We start from the raw sequence: 22753 nt of genomic DNA on the forward strand, positions 1-22753 counted from the left end.
AGATTTAGAGTAATTCTAAAAAGAGAACTGCTACAATAGAAATATAAACTTTTAACTGAAATAAAAGCTGTACAGTTTTAGAGGGGGGCTCTTTTGAAGACAGCCTTCTACCACTGAAATTCATAATTCAGCTTCTCAGAGAAAGTATTGGTACAAAAAAAGAAGTCAGTCTCAGACCCTACATTCATTGTACAACACCTCAGTAAGAGAAATTCAGCCAATGGAAAAGATCTTCTAAATAACCCTTATAAACAATCAAGACCACAACTATTCATCTATTAAGCAGCTCTGCAAAGCTTATCAACCTAATAGGAAGATATTTTAAGTCCCAGCCCCAACAAGAGCAGATATTAAAAAAAAAAGCAATGGAGTGTTTCCAAATACTTTAATATGGTCCATAACAATGAGTACGATGGAGCTTAGAACTGGATCACCTGGCCCTGTAAAAAGAAAAACAGAGTGAGTATATTCACCACTGAATCTCACCCTCTCCCAAACCATGATGAGCTCAGAGCAGCAAATCAGCTCTGGTCTGTCAACAATACTTCTCTGCAGCCATTCCTCCCATCAACAGGCAGACTGGCAGAGCCTACTGATGCCCCTAAGCTCAACATACAATCTCCTTCACCCAGGAGTTTGAGAGTGTTCAACGGCTGCCTACCCTGGTAGCAGCATATTGCTCCCAAAACACAGCCGTGTTCATCACCATCATCGTTTTTATCAAGCACTCTTGGCGCACAAACATACCTTTCTCTTCTTGTCTCCTCCCAGTTCAAAGTGCTTACACCTCTTAATGGCCAGCATCCTCTTGGACCTGCAATTGGGCTCCACACATTCCAGCCTTAGCACTATCTTCTTTGTGGTCTTAGCCTGGGAAGGCAAAAGCAGAGGCATATCTATGAGAAGACTGCCCTAAAGCAGGCAAATGGCCTTTAGCAGGGAAAAGCCTGTTTTCTGCAAGCTTGAAGATTCAGCACTTTATTCTTGAAAATTAAAGGAAAAGACCAGAGTCAGGCTCACTCATTAAAAACAAGAAAGTGCCTTGACAGCATGATAATAAAGTGAATCTTTACCTTCTCACAGAGCTTTATCATAAAGAACACTAGTAAAAACATTTACTGGAGCATGGCTGGTCTCTTGTGAGTATCAGTAATACTGGAGGAAAAACCTGCTTTAGTGAGTACACCAAGGAAGAAGCATTTTTTTTGCGTGGAAGAACAGAACCTAGCACTGGTCAGAAGTTCAGTAGAAAACTAGCCAGAAGAAAAGCAGCACCACTGGTAAACTTTCCTTTGGAGGGGCAGTGGTGCAATGCACTGAATACAGACCTGCACTTATTGAAGAATTACATGAAACTCAAAAGGAAGTACCCAAAGCTGTGAGGCTATCACAGCAGCTGGACAGAGCCATCATCAGTTACAAGCCTTGGCTAGTCGTTCACATGTTAACTGTGGAAAAGAGAGAAAGAAAGAGGGATGGCAACCTACAGGTCAAGAATGCAGACAGTCAAGTTGTGAAAGCAGGATGGCACCTTAGCACATGCTGCTTGTAGCTGTGTTTTCTGCAAGATACTCCCTAGTCCCTGGCATAAAGTCTACTGGGAAATCTGCCTAATTTTCTCCTCTTGCTGGAAGATTTCCTGAGAGCCTCCAGCAGAAGACTGGGGCTTGCTTTGGTTAAATGTTGCAACGTTTATAAGTATAACTTGCAGCAGGTTTTGTGTAGAAAGGTTAATCCGTTTGTTAGCTCTCACTTCTCCACTGTGCGTATCACAGGTTTTGCTCCAGCCCTATCCTGTCTTGGTGGTGGCAGGCGATAGGAGGCACAGAGGAGGCACCATATGAGAGAAAAAGTTTCCTGTAAAACTACAATTCCAGGTACCCTACACACTGAAAAAAGAAGACATCAGAGAAACGTAGTAGCTGTTTAATCTGTAACAGACAACACAGCCATGAAGCACCTAACACAGCAGCCCTTATGAACTGGCTCAGTGATACAGGTTTCTTTGAAGACAGTGGACTGCAAACTAAGACAAAGGTGCTGCAGCACACCCACATCTAAAGAACTGCAGTCTCTTGACTTATTCTGAACCACTGTCAATGTCTAACTGTGCAGAAAGCCTCAAAAATTTGATAGAAGTTTCAAGGATAAGCAACTGACACTTCAAAACTATATATATATATATTTATATATATATATATATAAAACAGCAACCAGGTAACAGGCTTTTTTTCCCCCTTCAGTATGTTCTTCCCCTCTAACACACCCTGAGAGTAATACTTTCTTTTAAAGCACTGTAAGTCCTATGTCCACTAGAGGTCTAGGGCTCACTGCAGAACCTGCTCTGCAAATACAGCCTACATCAATCCACCATAACCCACATGAGATACAGAACACGAAGAAGAGCAGCTTTAGATGGGGAACACATTTTCACGCTGCCCACACTCACGGGGCCTGCAATGCCAGCACAGAACTGTCACAGCACGGCACGAGGCCACAGGCTGCAGGGCCCCATCCGTCCCTCTCCGGCAGGCTGCGCAGATTGCCAAGAGGGCTCCCAGTCCTCCTCCCACAGGCCACGCTCACCTTCTTGCGGAAGATGGGCTTCGTCTGGCCGCCGTAGCCACTTTGCTTCCTATCGTAGCGTCTTTTCCCTGGGGAGGAGAACGGCTCTTTTCAGGCAACGACTCAGAAACGGCGAGGTGCAACCCGAGCTCCCACCAAAACCCCTGCAGACCTCGGCCTGCAGCTGCAGCGGCCTCGCCCCGCTTCTCTCACAGTGCGCAGGCCGCCCGCGGATCGCCAGGGCGGCCGAGGACGCGCTCCCCGCGCCCCCCCCGGACCCCGCGCCTACCCTGGGCGTAGAGCGAGTCCTTGCCCTTCTTGTACTGCGTCACCTTGTGGGGCTGGTGCTTGCCGCACTTCTTGCAGTAGGTGCGGCGCGTTTTCGGGACGTTCACCTGGATGGGGGCGGAGGGGGCCCGTCAGCGCCGCCAGCGGCCCCCCCAGCGCCGGGGCGGCCCGCGGCGCCGCTCCCTCCCTTCCCTTCCCTTCCCTTCCATCGCTCCCCACCTCCCCCGCGGCGCCCAGACCCGGCCCAGCCGACGCCGCAGCAGCCCCCCGCAGCGGCCAGGGCCGCGGGAGGGCGGAGCGCGCCGCCACCGCGGCGGATGGCGGCGGATAGAGCACTGCCCGCCGCCCCGCCACCGCCCGCACCCACCATCTTGCCGGCGGCGGCCCGAAGAGAAGGTGCGACCCGGAAGCGGAAGCGGATGGGAGCGGGGAACCATAGAGAGGAGCGGACTGTCTCCTCGGGCCGCGTGGCGCAGCGCCGCCCCCCGGCGGGAGGAGCGCGCGGCGGCGCCGGGGGCGCTGCTGGCCCCTGGCGGTGGGCGGGGGCGCGGCGCGGGGCGGGCGCGGGCGGGCGGAGGGTCCTGGGGGGCTGGGGGTGGAGTGGGGGGTATAGGGGGTGGGGGGCTTGGGGAGGGGGTAATGGGGCTGCAGCCATGTTTGGGAGTGGGGGCTTTTGGGGGGCTGTGAAGGTTGGGGGGCCCAAGGGCCCTAGGGGGCTGAGGGTGGGGGCGTGGAGGGTAATGGGGGGCGGGGGCAGGGGGGAAGGGGCTCGGGGGGGTGTTTGTGGGAGGGGGGTCGGTGCGGCGTGCAGGGTGCAGAGCTCGGGGGCAGGCGGGTGTGTGGGGCGCGGGAGGAGCAGGGCTGCGGGGGTGTGAGTGCGCGCAGGGTGCGTGCGGCGGGGTGTGCGCGGCTGTGCGGGAACGGCCGGGCGGGTGCGGGTCTGCAGGGGCGTGTGTGAAGGTGTGCAGGGGTGCGGGTGTGCAGGGAGGGGTGTGAAGGTGTGCGGGGGTGTGGCTGTGCGGGGAGGGGTGTGAAGGTGTGCGGGGGTGCGAGTGTGCCAGGAGGGGTGTGAAGGCATGCAGGGATGCGGATGATCGGGGAGGTGTGCGGCTGTGCGGGGAAGGGTGTGAAGGTGTGTGGGGAGCGGTGTGAAGGTGTGCGGGGGTGCAGCTGTGCGGGGAGGGGTGTGAAGGTGTGCGGCTGTGCGGGGAGGGGTGTGAAGGTGTGCGGGGAGGTGTGCGGGTGTGCAGGGAGGGGTGAGAAGGTGTGTGGAGAGGGGTTGAAGGTGTGCGGAGGTGCAGGGAGGTGTGCGGCTGTGCAGGGAGGGGTGTGAAGGTGTGCGGGGGTGCGGGGAGGGGTGTGAAGGTGTGTGGGGAGGGGTGTGAAGGTGTGCGGCGGTGCGGCTGTGCGGGGAGGGGTGTGAAGGTGTGCGGGGGTGCAGGGAGGTGTGCGGCTGTGCGGGGAGGGGTGTGAAGGTGTGCGGCGGTGCGGCTGTGCGGGGAGGGGTGTGAAGGTGTGCGGGGGTGCAGGGAGGTGTGCGGCTGTGCGGGGAGGGGTGTGAAGGTGTGCGGCGGTGCGGGGAGGGGTGTGAAGGTGTGCGGCGGTGCGGCTGTGCGGGGAGGGGTGTGAAGGTGTGCGGGGGTGCAGGGAGGTGTGCGGCTGTGCGGGGAGGGGTGTGAAGGTGTGCGGCGGTGCGGGGAGGGGTGTGAAGGTGTGCGGCGGTGCGGCTGTGCGGGGAGGGGTGTGAAGGTGTGCGGGGGTGCAGGGAGGTGTGCGGCTGTGCGGGGAGGGGTGTGAAGGTGTGCGGCGGTGCGGCTGTGCGGGGAGGGGTGTGCAGGCGCGCGCAGGCGGGCGCGGGAGGCAGCCGCGCAGCCGAGCCCTGCCCGCCGGCCCGGCTCCGGCGGCTCCGGCAGCCCGTCGGGGCAGCGGCGCGGCGACGGCTGGGGGCACTGTGGAGGTGGCCGCGGGCGTCTCCAGGAGGAAACGCGCCCGCTGCTTTGAGTCAGAAACCAAAAAAAAAAAAGGGGAACCGAAAGGGTGGGGTTGGCCGGCCCCGTCCTTCCTCCCCGCGGCGGCGGCGGCGGGCGAGAGCGGCCGGGCTGCGCGGCGCCGGCACGGCCGCCGAGCCGAGCCGCGGGGCGGGCAGGGCAGGGCAGCGGCCCCGGTGAGCGCGGTGGCGGCGGCGGCGCGGGCCGGGGGGCCTCGGCGCGGCGCCGCGTGGCGGCGGCGAGGCGGCGGCGGGGCGCGAGGCGGCGGCGGGGCGCGAGGCCGCCCGGGCGGCCCTCGGCATCCCCGGCCACGGAGGGCCGGGTACCGCCGGGGCCGGGCGGCGGCGCAGGCACGAGGCCTCGGCGTGGGGCCCGGCGTGGCCGCTCGCCTCGCCGGGCCCGGCCGGCGGCCACCGCGGCCCCCGGGGCTGAGCCGAGCTGGGCGGCCTCCGCTTCGCACCGGGGCTGCACTGGGGCGGGGGGCCGGGGTGGCAGGGGAGTGCTGGGGGCTGTGGGGCTGCACTGGGGTGAGCGGTTGGGGTGGTGTGTGGGTGCTGGGGCTGTGGGGCTGCACTGGGGCGGGGGGCCGGGGTGGCAGGGGAGTGCTGGGGGCTGTGGGGCTGCACTGGGGTGAGCGGTTGGGGTGGTGTGTGGGTGCTGGGGTCGTGGGGCTGCACTTGGGCGGGGGGTCAGGGTTGTATGTGGGGGTTGGGGCTGTGGGGCTGCACCAGGGCGGGGGGGCGGATGGGTGCTGGGGGCCGTGGGGCTGCACCGGGGCAGGGGGTTGGGGTGGTGCGTGGGTGCCGGGGGCCGTGGGGCTGCACTGGGGCAGGGGATCGGGGCGGCAGGTGGGTGCCGGGGGCCGGGGGGCTGCACTGGGGCAGTGGGTTGGGGTGGTGCGTGGGTGCCGGGGGCCGTGGGGCTGCACTGGGGCAGGGGATCGGGGCGGCAGGTGGGTGCTGGGGTCGTGGGGCCGCAGCAGAGCGGGGGGTCCGGGGGCCCCAGCAGCAGCACGGGGACGGTGGCCTTGTCCCCGCCAAGCCGTGACAGTGGCAGGAAGTCACATTAGCCGGGGGGGGACGGAGGACGGGCCACTTCCACCCGCCCGCTTGCCACTGCCGCCATCACAGCGAGGCAGCGATGGCTGGCGGCGGAGGTGGGGGCCAGGAGACGCTCCTGGGGACGGGGGGGGGCGCTTGGGGGGGGGAAGGTGGCCGCTTTGGGGACGAAGAGGTTGTTTGGGGGGTCAGGGAGGCTGTGCCACGCTGGGGACGGGGAGACTGTGCAGTTTGGTGGATGGGGAGGCTGTTTTGGGGACAGGGAGGCGGTTTTGGGGACAGGGAGGCCATGCTGGGGACAGGCAGGCTGCGCTGTTTAGGGACAGGGAGTCCCCGCCGTGCTGGGGACCAGGAAACTGTTTTGGGGACAGGGAGGCCATTTTGGGGACAGAATGGTCGTTTGGGGGATGAGGAGGCTGTGCTGGGTGAGGGAGGCAGTGCCACGCTGCGGACAGGGAGGCTGCGCAGCTTGGGGGACAGGGAGGTTGTTTGGGGGACAGAGAAGCAGTTTTGGGGACAGGGAGGCCATGATGCTTGGGGACAGGGTGGCTGCACCAGGCTGGAGACCAGGCGACTGTTTTGGGGACAGGGAGGCCGTTTTGGGGATGGGGAGGCCGCGCTGCTCGGGGACAGGCAGGCCGTGCCACGCTGGGGACGGGGCGGCTGCGTCCTGCCGGCTCGGAAGAGCTCTCCGAGACGCTCACGGTCCTTCCCTCTCCGGCGGCGCCGTCGCAGAGGACGCGGCGAGGGCTCGTCCCGCGCGCCCCACGCTGCCGGCCGCGGCCCAGCCGCGCAGCTCGAGGTAAAGCCGTGCGTGGGGCCGGGAGCCGAGGCGGGGGGTCCCCGCCTGCCCCCCGGGCTCTCTGGGGGCCGTGGTGGCACGGTGCCGCGTGGGGTCGGCAGCGCCGGGAGCCGCCGGGCTGCTCCCGAGCTGCCCTCAAAGCGGTGCTTGGACGGCAGCACTAGACGGCCTCCTCCATCTCCTCGGCTTCCACCTCCTTGACCTCCATCTCCTCGACCTCCATCTCCTCGACCTCCCCCGCTTCCGTCCCCCCCGTGGCTGCCCGGCGCGGCCGGCTCGAGCCCGGGGGTGGGCGCCATGGCTAGCGTCATCCTGGAGAGCATCTTCCTGAAGCGCTCGCAGCAGAAGAAGAAGACGTCGCCCCTCAACTTCAAGAAGCGCCTGTTCCTGCTGACGGAGAGCAAGCTGTCCTACTACGAGTACGACTTCGAGCGCGGGGTGAGCGCCGCCAGCGGGACGGGCGCGTCTCCGGCCGCGGGGGGGGACGGCGGCGCCGGCGGCCTTCCCGGCGACGGCCCGACCCGAGCCGCCTCTTGCAGCGCCGGGGCAGTAAGAAGGGCTCGGTGGACATCGAGAAGATCACCTGCGTGGAGACGGTGGTGCCCGAGAACAACCCTCCCCCCGAGCGGCAGGTCCCGGTGAGGCGGGCGTCGGGCTCGCCCGGAGGGCGCCTGGGCGAGCGGGTCGGTGGCCGCCGGGGTGCCAGCGCCCGTCTCCGCCTCTCTCTTGCAGAGGAAAGGGGAGGATTGCAACAACATGGAGCAGATCTCCATCATCGAGCGCTTCCCCTACCCCTTCCAGGTGAGTCGCGGGCGGACGCGGAGCGCTCGCCGAGATGGTGCTGAGGCGCCTGCGCGGGCCCCCAGCGCGCCGAAACCCAGAGAGGGAAGTGGAAAGTCTCGAGGGAGGGGGCTTATTTATAGCCTCCCCCAACCCCGCCGTCACGGTCCCGCGGGGCGGCGCTGACGCGAGGCCGCTCGCAGGTGGTGTACGACGAGGGGCCCCTCTACGTCTTCTCGCCCACCGAGGAGCTCCGCAAGCGCTGGATCCACCAGCTCAAGAGCGGTGAGTCGGGAGGCTCCCGCGGGAAGAGGAGGCGGCCGGGCGCCGCGGCCGGGTTTCCGGGCGCCCAGCGTCCCTCGTGCCGGCGGAAACGTTCTCCCCGGACAGAGGCGTTGGCGAGGCCGGTCCCTCCCCGCCGGCCCCGGCTCCGCTCCGCCGCTGGCGCGGGAGCCGCTGGAGCCGGTGCGAAAGCCCCGGGGACGAGGGCGCAGCAAGCGCCGGGCTTTTCCCGACGGGATGCCAGCAGGGCCAGGGCACCCACGGGTGCAACGGTTGAACGGGGTCCTCGAGGGAGGGCGGGGAGCTCTCGGCCGCGGCCAGCGTCCGCTCACGCTGCCCTCCCCGCTGCAGTGATCCGCTACAACAGCGACCTGGTCCAGAAGTACCACCCCTGCTTCTGGATCGACGGCCAGTACCTGTGCTGCTCGCAGACAGCCAAGAACGCCATGGGCTGCAAGATCCTGGAGAGCAGGAACGGCAGTAAGCCCCCGCGCCCCGGCCCCCCGCCGCCACCGCACCGCGCCGGGGAGTTGGTCTCACTTTCACCCCTTTTCCTCTCCTGAAGGTTTAAAAGTCGGGCGGTCGCATCGCAAAACGAAGAAGCCTCTTCCCCCCACTCCCGAGGAGGACCAGGTAGGGCCAGTGGCAGGACGTGGGCTTGCTCCCAGGCGTTGAACAAACGGGCTGCCTGGGAAACGCCAACACGTCCAGGGACCGCCGGGGCTGTGCTCCTCACAGCCCAGGACTCGGCTCAAGGCAGTGCCCAAGGGAGAAGGAGCTTGAACCAGGGGACAGAGCCAGAAGACCTGGAGGAGAACCTGGGATCTCATGCCCCTGAGGTTCACAGCCCAGGAAGACTTCCCCGGGGGGAGCTGGCAAGAGAGAGATAGGCCCCGATACAGGGTGAAGTCACGAGATGAGCCAAAAGGGCTCGAGACCATGCTTATCTTTCGTGAGGGGCAGGCTCCAAGGAGGAAACGTAGCAGTAAAAAGCACAGGGTGGTGGGGACTGATACGCAGGCGGAAATGTGTGTGGGAGCGGAGAGGACCGCCAGGGCTGACGTGGCCTGAGCCCACGGCCCCGGCAGCCCCGGGGAGGGTCTCGCTCGGGGAGCGGCACGTCACCATGTCCCACGGTCTCCCTCGCTCCGGCGAAGATGGTGATGAAGCCCCTGCCCCCCGAGCCGGCCCCCGGCACAACAGGCAAGATGAAGAAGGTGGTGGCCCTGTACGACTACTCGCCCATGAACGCGCAGGACCTGCAGCTGCAGAAGGGCGAGGAGTACTTCATCCTGGAGGAAAGCCACCTGCCCTGGTGGAAAGCCTGTGACAAGAACGGGTAAGAGCCCTACGACTGTGTCCCGTCCCGGGGCCACAGCACCCGCAGGAGAAGGTGCCTCTCCAATGTCCCCACTGACTCAACCTTAGGCCCCCCTGCCCTGCACCCAGGGGTCAGGTCTCAGGTCTCGAGCCTTTCACTCCACGGTTGAGACAGGCTGCTTGCATGCATGAAGGGCTCCTTCATCACATGGCACATGAGGAGGGTGAGGGAGACCGAAGCAGGCTGGGCATTGCCAAGGGCACCAGCCCTCTCCAAGCAGGGACCCCAAAGGGTTTGGGCCAAGTTTTTTGGCCCATTTCCACTCAACTTTCCAGGGTAGGAACCTGCTTTTCTGCTGGCCTCCTCCATCTGTGCATGACCAACCCTTTTTCCCCTGCAGAAGGGAAGGCTACATCCCCAGCAACTATGTCACCGAAACCAGCAATTCCCTGGAGATCTTTGAGTGAGTAGGAGAAAGCGTGGGGACGTGGGGAATTGCACTTGGATGGAGACTTTTCACATACGGTTTTGTTAAGCTCTGCCTCTCGCACACCCTTCGAGAGCCTCTTGGCCCGTAAGAGCTGCTGATAAGACCTCACACACCCTCTCGCCCCCTGCGGCGACTTGGCCAGGGTTGGGCCGAGCTGGGGATGGGGGGCGGCTGTGGGGGCCTCTCCTGACCGCTTTGTCCCCGCTTCAGGTGGTACTCCAAGAACATCACCCGGAGCCAAGCAGAGCAACTGCTGAAGCAGGAGGTAAGCGTCGACGCCTGGCGCTGGGTCCTTTGTAGCCCTTCCTGGGCTGCTGTCCTGCTGTGCCCAACGTGACATCCAGCCCCACCAGCACCGGGCACTTCTCTGCGCTGGGGCTGGAAGCCAAACCACCAGTGCCTGGAGCTCCTCCAATGGTCACAGCTGAAAATGAGAGGGAGAGAGGAGGCCAGACACCGATCTCTGCGGGGGATAAATTAGTGTCTCTCCACTGAAATCATGTGTTTCTAAGTGCAGCGGGTGTCGGGGCGGAGTGGGTTTGGGGGCCGTGCGAGGCTGCCCCCTCCTGCACAGGGGACGGGGAGGGTAGGACAGGGTGGATCCCGAGCAGAAATGACTTAGGCAGCTGAGTGCCCCATGGTCCCAGCGTCAGGTCCAGTTGTCCTGAAGAGCCTGCGGGTGAGAGAGAACAAATCCTGCAGCCTACGTCACCCTGACGGCTCCAGGAACCGGCTCTGCTCCACTGCCACCTCCTCCTGGGAGGGTCTTCACGGGCTAGGGACAGAAGTAGGACTCCTTTACCTGAACACATCCTCTCCAGCCATGCTGTGATCTTCACTCACTTCAAGCCTTTCCTGTTACAGTCACGTCTCCTCATAAGCACCCTCTCCCCTTTCTGTTTTAGGGGAAGGAAGGGGGCTTCATTGTCCGAGACTCGACTAGCAAGACAGGCAAATACACCGTCTCCGTCTACGCCAAGTCCTCTGTGTAAGCAGAGCCGAGAGGGCCCCTCGGGGCACGTCTCACCCTCTGCCCGTCCTGCCTACGCCACTGACCCCGCACCGTGTCTCTGCAGGGACCCCCAAGGCACTATCCGCCACTACGTCGTATACTGCACCCCCCAGAATCAGTACTACCTGGCGGAGAAGCACCTCTTCAACACCATCCCGGAGCTCATCACCTACCACCAGCACAACTCTGCTGGTGAGCACTCATGGGCACCTGGCTCCAGCCTGCATCCGGTGCCCTTCATAAGCAGTGTCTCGCCCGGCCCCGGGCAGGGAGCCCTCTCCACTGCGTCTGGCGAGCAAGCACCCTCTCCCCCCGGCCCCGCCAAGCCACCGCAGGCCAGCACAGCCCGGAGGCAGCTTCAGCAAACCGCAGGGAAGTGGTGCACCACACTGCAGCGTTTAATGAAACACCGCCGAAACGAACCTCTGCTTTGCACGGCCTCCGCACCAGGGACCTTGTGTTCCCCCGAGGACCCCTTCCCCCGGCTTCCTGCAGGGCAGCGTCTGTCCAACATCCCGCTTCACCTACCCCACCAAAAGCTTTTAATAGCTGTTTGCTCTCCCATGTGCGGGCCTCGCAGGTGGCTGTAGGAAAGGGCTCTAAGCCTGGCTGGAGGCGGGTGGAAGCAATACTGCTTTCTTCTGCTGATGCCGTTTCCGTCAACCCTGTTTTGGACGAAAGCAAAACATGAAGCAATCTGACTTGCCAAGCAGACAGCCTGTATTCGCAGGGATAAAATGATAAATGACCTCTCAAATAGGGAACAGGCAGAGCTGGAAGCAGCCCAGGGAAAGCTGGAACAAGAATGCTCCTTTGCAAGGAGAATCTGGGACAGGCTGAGCCAGAGAGGGGACAGGAGACCTGGGGGACAGAGGGAGGCAGCAGAATTTTTACTGACACAACAGTTTCTTCCCCTTGTGCTGAAGGCATGAGGCTCATGCTCCCTGCTGGCACCGTGTGGGTAATCACAGTGTAAAGGTACCCAAAAATGTACTTTTTTGTGTTTCAGGCCTCATATCCAGACTGAAATACCCCGTGTCTCAACACCAGAAAAGTGCTCCTTCCACAGCTGGCCTCGGCTATGGTAAGCTGGCCTCGGCCACCTCCCTGTCTCGTGGTAGCCGTGCCCGAGGAGGCCTCAGCACAGCATCGGCCTGCAGTAACTTGCCAGAGCTGGGATCCTGGCTTCTCCCTCTGCAGCAGGGCTCACAGTATTCCCAGCAATCACTTCCCAGCCCTCATGAGCCTTCTGGCAACAGCAGTGATCATGGGAAGCTACTTTGCTCCCCTGCCCTTAGAAGAACAGGTCTTAGATTTCAGGGATTTTGGGGGGTGTCTGGTGTGGTGATATTTTGGGCAGCACATGCTCGTGAGCCATGGGAAGAAGGTCTTCTGGAACCAGCTAGCTTGGACGGCTGGGAGCACTCTGCACGGAGGGCTCCTGCACCCACATCGCGCTTGTGCTCTCTATCCTAGGGTCATGGGAGATTGACCCGAAGGATCTGACTTTCCTGAAGGAACTGGGAACAGGGCAGTTTGGAGTGGTGAAGTACGGGAAATGGAGAGGCCAGTACAACGTCGCTATCAAGATGATCAGGGAGGGCTCCATGTCAGAGGATGAGTTTATCGACGAAGCCAAAGTCATGATGTAAGTGGTGACCAGCCCCCAGGTCTGTGCTGGAGAGAGGCCTCGTTGGAAGGACTGTGCTCTCAAATGGTTTGGAGGGGCAACCACAGGCAGCCTCACACACTGCAAAGTGCTTTCCTACTGCAGCAGTCTGCTCCCTTAGTGCTGAACTCCTCAGCAAGCTTTTCCATTGGCTGCTAGGCCAGGAGCACCTTCCCTTGCCAAACTCTTCCCATCTTAATCAGAGACGCTTCTCCTGCTGCTTGGCCTTCCAGGCACTCCCTTCTAGAATTCCCCTTCTTGCTCCCGACACAGGAACCTGTCTCATGAGAAGCTGGTACAGCTCTATGGGGTCTGCACCAAGCAGCGTCCCATCTTCATCATCACTGAGTACATGGCCAACGGCTGCCTCCTGAACTTCCTGAGGGAGCCTCGGCGGCGGTTCCAGCCCACTGAATTGCTGGAGATGTGCAAGGATGTCTGTGAAGCTATGGAGTACCTGGAATCCAAGCAGTTCTTGCACCGAGACCTGGTAGGGATGTGGCTGAAGGACACATCTCCAGCTCAGGGACAACCACAGCACATTCTAGACAGGGTCCAGCTCATCTACCAGCATAAAGAAGGCAACTCTGCAGCCTTCTCTTCAGAGCATCCATACGACCACCTCAGCACAGACAGGATGCCCATCACAGCATCTCTGCAACCTGTGCTCCGCGGCGGGTTAGCAGAGATTGCAGAAGGGGCAGCAGTACGCAGTGTTGTAGGCTGCATTCTCAGCGAGTGCAGGGCTTTGTGCCAGGCAGCACAAGCAGGCATCGTTGGCTCAGACATAGATAGGGAGCGCTCAGTCTCCACGAAAAGCTGAGTCTGCAGTTTGCACCCTCAGACCTCTGACTGGCACTGCCAGCTTGCAGTCCTGCTGTGGGACGCACCCAATCTCCTCCTGGCGCTGTTCTGTTCAGGCAAAATCTTGATGGGGCAATTGCCCCTTTACGGGTTAACAGGATGCCTGGAGGCTTCTTCTGTCATGTTACTGAGAACTTTGTAGCTTGCCCCGGGTTGAACTAACAGTCTGGAGCAGCCTGTGGGATAAAGCTGGGCAAAGCACTGAATCAGTGGAGGCAAGACAAAGTTTCAGATGTCACAGGGGGAAGGGAGAAGCAGCAGCAGGTAGGAATGACTGCCTCCATCTCTCCACTCACAGGCTGCTCGCAACTGTTTGGTGAACGACCAAGGAATTGTGAAAGTCTCAGACTTCGGCCTTTCCAGGTCTGGTTGATTTATCTGTGCTACTTTCTGTCTCAGTCCCCTGTCTCCTCCTTTGATCTCTTCTGTACTTTAGTCTTCTCCCCCATCATCCACCAGCTCTGTCTCTCCTGTCTTTCCTTTTCCATCTGCCGCAACCTTCTGCCTGTCCACTTCCCACCCTCCCTTTCTTACTTCCCTCATCCCTCTTTCCCCTGTCCTTGATTCTTCCTTTCCCCACCTTGGATCTCCCAACTACAGCTTTCTTCCCACATGCCCTTTTTGCCTCTTGCTGTGTCCTCCTTTGTCGCTCTAGCCCTATGCCCATCTTGCCTAACATACGCTTGTTTGCAAAGGGATAGTTTTGCCTGTTGAACCAAATCTGGAGTGCAAACTCTGAGTGCTCTGAAAGCTGTTCATTCCTTTCGGGTTCGGTTGCAGGGAGGGTGAAATGTGAAATCCAGGACAGGCTCCCCTGATCCATCTGTGTGCTGCAGGTACGTTCTGGATGACGAGTATACAAGCTCCATGGGGTCAAAGTTTCCAGTTCGGTGGTCGCCCCCTGAAGTCCTTCTATACAGCAGGTTCAGCAGCAAGTCTGACGTCTGGGCTTTTGGTGAGAGCACAGCATTGGCGATTTGGGGGGCTGGGTAAGAGGGTGGCCCGACAACAGTGCGGCTCCTCCGCGAACCAGCTGCAGACACAGACATTCCTGTGCTGTGACTTGTTCCTGGCTGTTTCCCTTGACAGGCGTTCTGATGTGGGAAGTTTACTCCCTGGGAAAGATGCCTTACGAGAGGTTTAACAACAGCGAGACGACGGAGCACGTCATCCAAGGCCTGCGCCTCTACCGGCCGCAGCAGGCCTCAGAGCGGGTCTACGCCATCATGTACAGCTGCTGGCATGAGGTGAGTCACTCGGTGGCCGCCTCTGTCTGCCCCGGCGCTGCTGAGGTGGCTCCTCAGCAGCGGGGAGCCGACGGGGGCAGGCGGGACCCCAGCAGCTCCGGCACCGCTCTGCCTTCCCTCGCCGCAGAAAGCCGAGGAGCGCCCGGCGTTCACCGCGCTGCTGGCCACCATCCTGGACATCACCGACGAGGAGCCCTGAGCGCCCGGGCCGGGCTGGCGTCGCTGCCCGCTCGCCCTGCCTGGCGCCGGTGGCTGGTACTACCGGGCCGGCAACACCTCCCCACCGCGGGCACCAGACAGCAGCGCCCTGCCGCGGTCTCCGGGGCGGCCCCGCGGGCCGCTCCCCTGTCGCGGTACAATAAATGGCTGCCCGAGCCCGCGGCTCCTCGCTGCCCGCCGCCAGGGGCGGGGCCTAGACTGGGGGCGGGGCTTAGTCCGGGGCGGGGCTTAGTCAAGGGGCGGGGCTTAGACGGAGCGGGGCTGGGGCATGTGGGCGGGGTTATGCGTGTGGGCGGGGTTATGCATGCGGGCGGGGCTCAGGCAGGGAGCGGGGTTAGTCGGGGCGGGCGCGGTGCGCGCGGCGCATGCGCGGGGGCGGGCGGGCGCGTGCGCGGCGCGGGGCGCGGCGCGTGCGCGTGCGCGGCGCGGGGGTCGGCGCGGCACGTGAAGGTCGCGGCGGCGGCGGCGGCATGGAGGCGGCGGGCGGCGGCGGGCTGGGCGTCGCCGACCCGCAGCTGCAGCGCTTCATCGAGGTGGAGACGCAGAAGCAGCGGTTCCAGCAGCTGGTGCACCAGATGACGGAGCTCTGCTGGGTACGGGCGGCCGCCGCGGTGACGGCGGCGGGCGGGCCCCGGGTGGGCCCTTACTCACGGGGGGGGGGGGGGGGGAAGGGGTTAAACCGGGACAAAACGGAGCCGCCCGGCGGGAGGGGGGTGCCCGGAGGAGGGGGGAGCCCCGGGAGCGGGGGGGTCCCGGGGAAGGGGTGCCGGTAAGGCCGGGACCGACGGTGGCCCTGCTCGGTGCAGGAGAAGTGCATGGACAAGCCCGGGCCGAAGCTGGACAGCCGGGCGGAGACGTGCTTCGTGAACTGCGTGGAGCGCTTCATCGACACCAGCCAGTTCATCCTGAACCGGCTGGAGCAGACGCAGAAGTCCAAGTCGGCTTTCTCGGAGAGCCTGTCCGACTGAGCGGGGACCTGGGCCGCGCCAGAGCCCGCGCGCTCCTGCCCGAGCCGGGAGCAGCTCCGGGTGTCAGGATTTAATTAGAGGCCAGTTTTGTGAAAGTTGCCGCCGGATGAGAGCCCCCTCGGAGATGCACGCTCACTCCTCCGCGTGGTGCCGTGCTGTTCCCGGTGCTGTTCTCGTCCCCGTCCGCCAGGAACGATCCTCACGCCGAGACCAGGGGGCTGGGGCTACTCACGTTGTGCACACAGGATTTGGTGGTGGGAAAGTATCCGTAGGGCTGGAGACGCTCGCCTCAGGGGGATGCTTCCAACACTAATGTGAATCTTAAAAGTAGGTGAAGCAAACCTGCAACCGCTGCCTTAAACGGTGCTGCCCGCGTGTTCATTGCTCACAACTAACCCTCCTCGGGAGATGCTAATGAGCCTAGCAGTTCCCAGCAGACTCTGCAGTGTGACGTGAGGAAGAGCAGCGGGACTGCAGCTGCAGCGCAGATAGCCGTAGCGAGAAGAGCTTGTTGGGCATGGCGAACATCCCACGCAGCACGATTATTGGAAAATATTTTAAGGTTTCTATAGGGTAAAGTCATTCCTGTGGCCAAGTGACAGATTTTCAAACTGCAGTGCAACTCTGTTAATACTGATTTGCTCCATTAACAGCTTTCTCCTGGTCAATGTAATAAATATTAATTGGGTCAATTTTTAACATGAGATTTTCCTTTGTTCAGGTAGGGAACTGAATTGAATTGAAAATCTGACCTGTGCTTGTCACTCCCCCTCCTTCCCAATGATCCTGTTTATTGCAGAATTAGTAGCAGGGGGAGTAACAGTGTTTTGGTCTGATGTGAATTCCAATTTCTTGCTCACTGAATTTAGTCTCATGAATAAAACCTCCCTTTGGGAGGGAGGCTGTGGCCTTTAACTTTCTTCCCCAATGAGTTAACAGTACGTGCTCTCCTGTAAAGGAAGAGGTTGTTCAGAAAGAATCTAAGTGCAAGAAAAAGGTAACCAGTTACTTTATAGCCACCTATACTTCTACCTGTGGAGATCTCTGGAGAGGGGGCAATGTCCATATCTTCTGGACCTTTGCCCCTAGAAATGGGACCAGAGTGTCTAACTTATGCAAGCCACTGGAAGCAGCAGACTGCTGCTTACATACCCTCTAGAAACCCAGCATAGCTTTTCAGGAGTGCTTCTGTCACAGCCCGGCTCTGTGAAGTACAGCAACCCAGGTTAATAACAGACAGCAAAAGGGCAGAGCTTTACACAAGGAACTGTTAAGTCAGTTCAGCCCAAGTGGAGTTGCTTTGGGTGCCTGGTCTCCATGGAGTTTCCCAGGAGAGGCAGTCACAGCTGCTGCCTCTCTGGAAGATGCAGTGACTACTGTGGTGCTTGACTGCTCACCTCAAAGCACTGTATTTCAAGGCATTTAGATGGGGCAGTGTTCACCCCACTGCACGTACCATCCAGCAGGTCCTGAACAGCCTGAGGAGACAAGTCTGCACATCCGGTTCTTACAGCCAATTCTGCTTGGGAGCAGGATGGCAGGAGATGACTAACACAGGTGTCTTGTAGCCAGCAGTTTTCCTGGGGATAAATTCAGGATGTGTTAACTAGAGCTATCTTAAACCACATACACAAATGCCTGCAAGTGAGGATACATCTCTCAGAAAGTAACCTCATTAGCTAACTGTTAAGTTGCTCCTGTTCCCACAGTGATTCCCCCACCGTGTTCCTATCTTGAGTTTCTCTGTTCTGCCTAACCCATAATCCTTCGTACCTCTCAGCATTGGCCCAACTCTCAATACAAATGCGTCACTAGCCACTTGGTAACCGAACAAATCTGTTTTAATAGAATACTGTAAGCAGGTGCCTCATCTACCTGCACAACACACAAGTTGCATGAAGAGATTGCTTCCTCCAGAAGAGCCACAGCAGCATGTGGCAGCACCATTGAAGTTTTCTGGTTTTGGCAGTGTTCTGTTCTTGGCTGTGAATCTGTAAATAAACTCTTGCAAAGTGAGCAGAACAAGTACTTTACAGAGGAATTTTTCAACTAATACTCTGGGTATGTCATCCTTAAGACCAAGGTACCTATCTTCTCTCCATGTAATCTTAGCACCGTGTTAGATATTTTTTTAGCTGTTAATCTATTTTAAAAAACACTTTGATGCCTCCCCAAACGCGTGGTCTTTACATTCAGTAACGGTTAGCACTGTGTTAGTGCTGCAGCCCTCTGCACAGCCAGAGCCTGTGTCCTGACAAGGGCAGATTGATTATTCGTATAAAGGAACAGTGAAGAGGAACTAGACCCCAGGCAGCCGTGCTGTCCGCCGGGCTTGTGTCTCTAGCTGCAGGAAGCTGCTCTCAGCCTCTTGGGCAGTGGGAGGTCACGGATCAGGCGCACAAGGCCGGTAGCAGAGAACTGCTAACTCCCACTAGCACAGCTGTAGCTAGCAATATCTGGTGCAGCAAGTTGAAACTTGCGCAATGAAGCTGCTCAGTGGCAGCAGCAGAGAGATAGCAGTTCAGAAGCTTCCTCACACATCTTCCCCTTCCTCCTCCTCTTCCTCCTCTGCACTCTGAGAGCCTTTATCTTCTGAGGGCAGAAGAGGCTGGTGTTGACACAACTGATGTCTGTCTGCACTCCTCCATGATGCGTGCAAGTCTGCCCTGCTTTGCTGGACAAAGAGGGGCAGGAGATCAGGTGTGAAGGGCATGTCCCGGAAGGCGTGCAGGAGGAAGATGCCACACACGATGGTGAGGAAGCCACTGATAGTGCCGATGATGTTGTCTAGCACCATGTTTTGCCACTCCTTGAATAGGATGGCAGAACACGTCATGACTGCTGTGGTGAACAACACGTAGTAAACGGGTGTGACCACAGACGTGTTGAAGATGTCCAAAGCTTTGTTCAGATAGTTGATCTGGACACTGATGCAGATCATGAGGCAAACCAGGAGCACCCAGCCCAGCGGTTCTTTCAGGACTGGCTTCCCAGCAAACAGTTCCTTTAGGGCAATCCCCAGGCCTTTGACGCAGGACACAGAGAGTGAGCCGATGGCAGAGCAGACCAAAACATAAACCAGGACGTTGCTCCGTCCATAACGGGGTCCGGCCACAAAGATAAGGAGAAGGGAGCTCACCAGTACACACACAGCAAATACAATGAATCCTTGGAGAAAGAAGAATTAAGAGCTTTATCAGAGTGGCGAACAGTAGCTGATGTAACTGAACAGCAAGCAGAGAGGACAGGCAGGAGTGGTTAATTGCCCCACCAGTTAGTCTGTTAATCCTCCATCCTTAGGGCCTTGGGTTTGGAAGCAGAGATGGTCTCCAGCCTGAGCAAAGCTGCAGAGACAACAGCAGTTCTTCACAGTGCTGATTGCAGCACTGTGTCACAAGTCAGCGTGTCCACAAGGTACAGCTGTCTGCGCTGGAAGGGACAGTGGCATAACCAGTGCCTAAGGCATTAGCTGAGCTGGGGGTGGGTGTTTTAGAGCAGGAGGCTGAATTATGGCACAACTCTGCGGGAGACCCACAAGGCAGTAGAAGGTTTAATAAGGGCTAGCAAAACTGCGCAGGTTGGGGTAAGAATAAGGAGGAAAAGCTCCACTTCGCAGAAGTGAGACCCTGCCAGTGCACTCTCTCAAATGAGCAGCACTTAGCTGTTACTCTGCTTTGCTCTTCTCCCTGTTCTTCTTTTCCTAATTTCCTGCTGTGTACACTGCCATTAATAGTTGCCCAAATCATAGAATCAGTAAGGTTGGAAGGGACCTCTGGAGATCATCTAGTCCAACCCCCCTGCTCAGCAATGTCACCTAGAGCATGTTAGACAGGGTTGCATCCAGGCGGGCCTTGAAGATCTCCAGAGAAGGAGACTCCACAACCTCTCTGGGCAACCTGGTCCAGTGCTCTGTCACTCTCTCAGTGAAGAAATTCCCCCTCACATTCAGGTGGAACTGCCTGTGGTTCAGTTTCTGCCCATTGCCTCTTGGCCTGTCACATGGGACAACTGAAAAGAGTTTGTCCCCGTCTCCTTGACACCCTCCCTTCGGGTGCTTGTACACATTGATCAGATCCCCCCTCAGTCTTCTCTTCCCCAGGCTGAAGACGCCCAGCTCTCGCAGCCGTTCCTCATAGGGCAGGTGCTCCAACCCTCTGATCATCTTCGCAGCCCTACGCTGGACTCTCTCCAGTAGCTCCATGTCTCTCCTGTACTGGGGAGTCCAGAACTGGAGGCAGTACTCGAGATGAGGCCTCCCCAGGGCTGAGTAGAGGGGCAGGATCGCCTCCCTCGACCTGCTGGCAACACTCTTCCCACTGCACCCCATGAGACCATTGGCCTTCCTGGCCACAAGGGCACATTGCTGGCTCATGGTCAACCTGTCATCCACCAGCACTCCCAGGTCCTTCTCTGCAGAGCTGCTCTCCAGCAGGTCAGCCCCCAGCTTGTACTGGTGCCTAGGGCTATTTCTCCGTAGTGCAGGACTCTGCACTTGCCCTTGTTGAACCTCATGAGGTTCCTCTCCGCCCAGCTCTCCAGCCTCGCCAGGTCTCTCTGAATGGCAGCACAGCCCTCAGCTGTATCAGCCACTCCTCCCAGCTTGGTATCATCAGCAAACTTGCTGACGTGAATCGTATCCTTGCAATCAGATTCATCCTCTGATATAAATACCGCAGATGACTTGATCTTGGGTTTAACTCCCTGCATCTCATTCATCTTCACCTGATTTTCCTTCTCTGACATCCATCAGCCCCACCACTGCCACCCTCACATACTGACAATTCCCTTTTCCATCCCAGCACTGCCTTAGGCCAGTCCTGCCCACTGACAACTAACTTGGATGTTCTTCTCTCTTCATATCTGCATCTCGTTTGTGGACAACACAAAACCACCTTTGATAACTATTAATGATCCATATTCTCCTACTTGCTTCAACACTGATCCAGTGACTTGGGAGCATCACCCAGACTCCCTGTCTGTGAAGCGGGTTCCCATCTGCTTCTCTCACCTGGAGTCAAAACGTCTCTACGGTTCTAAAAAAGCATTCTGAAGCCAAGATGTCCCCTTATGTTTTGAGTTGACTACTACGCTGTAAATCCTCTGAGTGCTTTCATTGAATGCTAAGTTTGACCGTCACCAATCTTTCACGCTTAGGACACGGAGACCTCACAGAGGCCTTCTCTGAAGCAGAAAGCAATCAGCCAGCTACCCTGGACGCAGGGGGTTGTTCCCTCCACTGCAGGGCAGAACAGCAGAGATGGCTCAGTTGCCCTTTAGTTCAGTCCTTCTCAGCTACCCATGTTGTATCCTACCTTTCACTGTCATTTCCAAATCTGAAGCTTGAACTCATTTTATTTAAGTACCTGGATCTTTTAGCTTCTCTGCCATTGACTCCAGGCTGGAAACCTCTTCTTCTTGGGGGGCATGGATTACCATCACCGTGGAGCCCAGAATGCTTAGGATGCAGCCAATCTTCCCATGAACATTCAGCTGCTCATTCAGGAAGGTGGAAGACAACACAGCACTGAAAGATAAAAAGCAAAAATAAAAAGACCCCAAAAACCAATTAGGCCAAGGGATGGAGTATCTGAGGGAAGGGGTAAGGGAGAGCAGAGCAACTGCTTTCACCATTAAGGGGCAGTGTGCAAGGTACAGATGTATCCAAGGTTTCTTACCTAACAAGAACACTTAGTGCACCCAGTGGAGTTACAAGTGTTGCAGGGGCAAAGGCATAGGCAGCAAAATTTGCTGCTTCTCCAACTCCCACTGCAAGAGAAACTCTGTCAGTCCCAGGAGAAGCAATTCAGCATAACACAAGACCGAGTGCAGTCAGAAGAGAGGCTTGGTCTCCACCTGAGTGCACTCTGTTTCTCTAAGATATTTTGTGCAACCAAAAAAGGACAGTACTAACAAGAAAAAGCAAAACTCTGATGTCAGTTCTCTCGGAGAGAAGGCTCTTGGTTACATGTCTATCCAGCTAAGCAGCAACAACAGAAAAATATTTCCACATTGTCCTCAAGGCTGAAAGAAATTTTGGCCCGTTACATATTTCTAAATCATGCTGCTCTCCTAGACAGCTCCTGCAAGGGGTAAAATCAAATACAACCACTCATTAGCATCATATTTAGAAATGTAAATAAGAGCTGCTGAAATGTGTTACGTGTAACAGTTAGTTATAATGTGGTAAACGTGACGTGATCTAACCGCTCCTGCTCGGGCAGGCCATTTCAGAAGCACTTAACCCAGTCAGCCCAGTTCTGCAACTCCTACTTGGCAGAGAGGCCTGGCAACACATGCGACTTGGGAGTATTTTAGAGTTACAGTTAGATCAACAATACTCTGAGGACACGTGGAGATAAAATCAAGTAGCTAAACGCTGATCAAGATAATAAAACGTGGAAGCAACCGCAAACATCAACACACTCAGCATTTCCAGCTCTTGCAGCCGCTCCACAGCGGTTACTTACTGCACAGCAGCCCGGCCCACCACAGCCACTCCCGCAGGTACGCGTGGCCTCCTTGCCCTGAAAAGCGAAGGGCAGCGAGAAATCGTGGCTGAAGCTACAGAAGCAGGACCGAGGTTCGTCGCCCCGCCACGCACGTCTCCCCCGGACCGCGGTCTCGCCGCCCTTGCCGGCGGCCGCCCTGGCAGGGGCTCGGCCCGCGGGCCCCCGCAGGGCAGGCTCCTCCGGGGGCTCCCGCACGGCGGCAGGGCCGCAGCCGCGCAGAGCGACGCTCCGGCGGGGACACGCGCCGGGCCCGGGCGGCGGCCGCGGCCCCCGGAGGCCGCTCCCGCCGCCGCCGCCGCTACCTGCGCGGGCGCGGCCGCGGCGCGCCAGCCGCAGCAGCCCCTTCTTCTTCAGGATGAAGCTGCCGCCGATGAAGGCGCTGGAAGCCAGCGCCAGCCCCAGCCCCACGTAGAAGCCGGGGCGGCCGCCCGCCGCCCCCATGGCGCCTCCCCGCCGCCCCGGCCCGGCGCCGCCGCCGCCGCTTCCGGTCCGTCGCCCAAACCCTTCCCCCCTGCCGCACGGCCGCGCGGGCGGAGCGCGCGGAGCGGGGAGCGCTGAGCCCGGCGCACCCGGCCCGGCTTCCGCCCGCGGCGCAACCGGAAGAGCCGCGCCGCGGCGGCGGGCACGGGCCGGCGGCGGCTCCCCGGCGGCGGCGGCTCCCCGGCGCTCCCGGCTCCCCGGCGGCGGCGGC

The 22753-nt window shown here is 59.3% G+C and overlaps 4 protein-coding genes across 5 annotated transcripts; 2 read left to right on the forward strand and 2 right to left on the reverse strand.

The window, feature by feature from the left end:
• Positions 1–368: 368 nt before the first annotated feature.
• On the reverse strand, positions 369–3269 carry RPL36A (ribosomal protein L36a). Its single transcript, XM_062585020.1, has 5 exons — positions 3221–3269; positions 2855–2960; positions 2587–2654; positions 748–870; positions 369–440 (listed from the first exon to the last, which is right to left on the reverse strand). Exons 1-5 carry the CDS (start codon positions 3221–3223, stop codon positions 420–422), a joined length of 321 nt encoding a protein of 106 aa, XP_062441004.1. The 5' UTR covers positions 3224–3269; the 3' UTR covers positions 369–419.
• A 2615-nt stretch (positions 3270–5884) lies between these two features.
• BTK (Bruton tyrosine kinase) lies at positions 5885–14741 on the forward strand. Of its 2 annotated transcripts, none has more exons than XM_062584517.1 (20): positions 5885–5997; positions 6635–6701; positions 6860–7139; positions 7241–7339; positions 7434–7502; positions 7685–7766; positions 8115–8243; positions 8329–8396; positions 8921–9102; positions 9485–9547; positions 9785–9839; positions 10480–10562; positions 10651–10778; positions 11596–11670; positions 12063–12234; positions 12529–12745; positions 13418–13482; positions 13956–14074; positions 14209–14366; positions 14494–14741. In XM_062584517.1, exons 3-20 carry the CDS (start codon positions 6999–7001, stop codon positions 14563–14565), a joined length of 1977 nt encoding a protein of 658 aa, XP_062440501.1. In that variant the 5' UTR covers positions 5885–5997; positions 6635–6701; positions 6860–6998; the 3' UTR covers positions 14566–14741. The 2 variants fall into 2 exon arrangements, with proteins under 2 accessions (XP_062440501.1, XP_062440502.1); XM_062584518.1 differs by having other exon boundaries at positions 8948–9102.
• Positions 14742–15019: 278 nt separating this feature from the next.
• TIMM8A (translocase of inner mitochondrial membrane 8A) lies at positions 15020–16252 on the forward strand. Its single transcript, XM_062584583.1, has 2 exons — positions 15020–15178; positions 15392–16252. The coding sequence occupies exons 1-2, from the start codon at positions 15056–15058 to the stop codon at positions 15551–15553; spliced, it is 285 nt and encodes a 94-aa protein (XP_062440567.1). The 5' UTR covers positions 15020–15055; the 3' UTR covers positions 15554–16252.
• Positions 16253–17372: 1120 nt separating this feature from the next.
• LOC134145242 (magnesium transporter NIPA2-like) lies at positions 17373–22524 on the reverse strand. The gene is made up of 5 exons (XM_062584582.1): positions 22365–22524; positions 22021–22077; positions 21229–21319; positions 20917–21077; positions 17373–18721 (listed from the first exon to the last, which is right to left on the reverse strand). The coding sequence occupies exons 1-5, from the start codon at positions 22501–22503 to the stop codon at positions 18087–18089; spliced, it is 1083 nt and encodes a 360-aa protein (XP_062440566.1). The 5' UTR covers positions 22504–22524; the 3' UTR covers positions 17373–18086.
• Positions 22525–22753: the final 229 nt, after the last annotated feature.

This window comes from Rhea pennata, chromosome 11, assembly GCF_028389875.1.
Source record: "Rhea pennata isolate bPtePen1 chromosome 11, bPtePen1.pri, whole genome shotgun sequence".
Classification (NCBI taxonomy): domain Eukaryota; kingdom Metazoa; phylum Chordata; class Aves; order Rheiformes; family Rheidae; genus Rhea; species Rhea pennata.

Excerpts from the sequence above, each read along its gene's own strand:
- RPL36A (XM_062585020.1), bottom strand. Across the intron at positions 871-2,586 it reads AGCCCATCTTCCGCAAGAAG|GCTAAGACCACAAAGAAGAT; the intron begins GTGAGCGTGGCC and ends TTGCCTTCCCAG. Across the intron at positions 441-747 it reads GAGGAGACAAGAAGAGAAAG|GGCCAGGTGATCCAGTTCTA; the intron begins GTATGTTTGTGC and ends TTCTTTTTACAG.
- BTK (XM_062584517.1), top strand. The coding sequence starts at position 6,999 with ATGGCTAGCGTCATCCTGGAGAGCATCTTCCTGAAGCGCTCGCAGCAG. Across the intron at positions 14,075-14,208 it reads GTCTGACGTCTGGGCTTTTG|GCGTTCTGATGTGGGAAGTT; the intron begins GTGAGAGCACAG and ends TTCCCTTGACAG. Across the intron at positions 14,367-14,493 it reads TGTACAGCTGCTGGCATGAG|AAAGCCGAGGAGCGCCCGGC; the intron begins GTGAGTCACTCG and ends CCCTCGCCGCAG.
- TIMM8A (XM_062584583.1), top strand. The coding sequence starts at position 15,056 with ATGGAGGCGGCGGGCGGCGGCGGGCTGGGCGTCGCCGACCCGCAGCTG. Across the intron at positions 15,179-15,391 it reads AGATGACGGAGCTCTGCTGG|GAGAAGTGCATGGACAAGCC; the intron begins GTACGGGCGGCC and ends TGCTCGGTGCAG.
- LOC134145242 (XM_062584582.1), bottom strand. The coding sequence starts at position 22,503 with ATGGGGGCGGCGGGCGGCCGCCCCGGCTTCTACGTGGGGCTGGGGCTG. Across the intron at positions 22,078-22,364 it reads CCGCGGCCGCGCCCGCGCAG|GGCAAGGAGGCCACGCGTAC; the intron begins GTAGCGGCGGCG and ends TTCGCTTTTCAG. Across the intron at positions 21,078-21,228 it reads GCACTAAGTGTTCTTGTTAG|TGCTGTGTTGTCTTCCACCT; the intron begins GTAAGAAACCTT and ends TTTATCTTTCAG.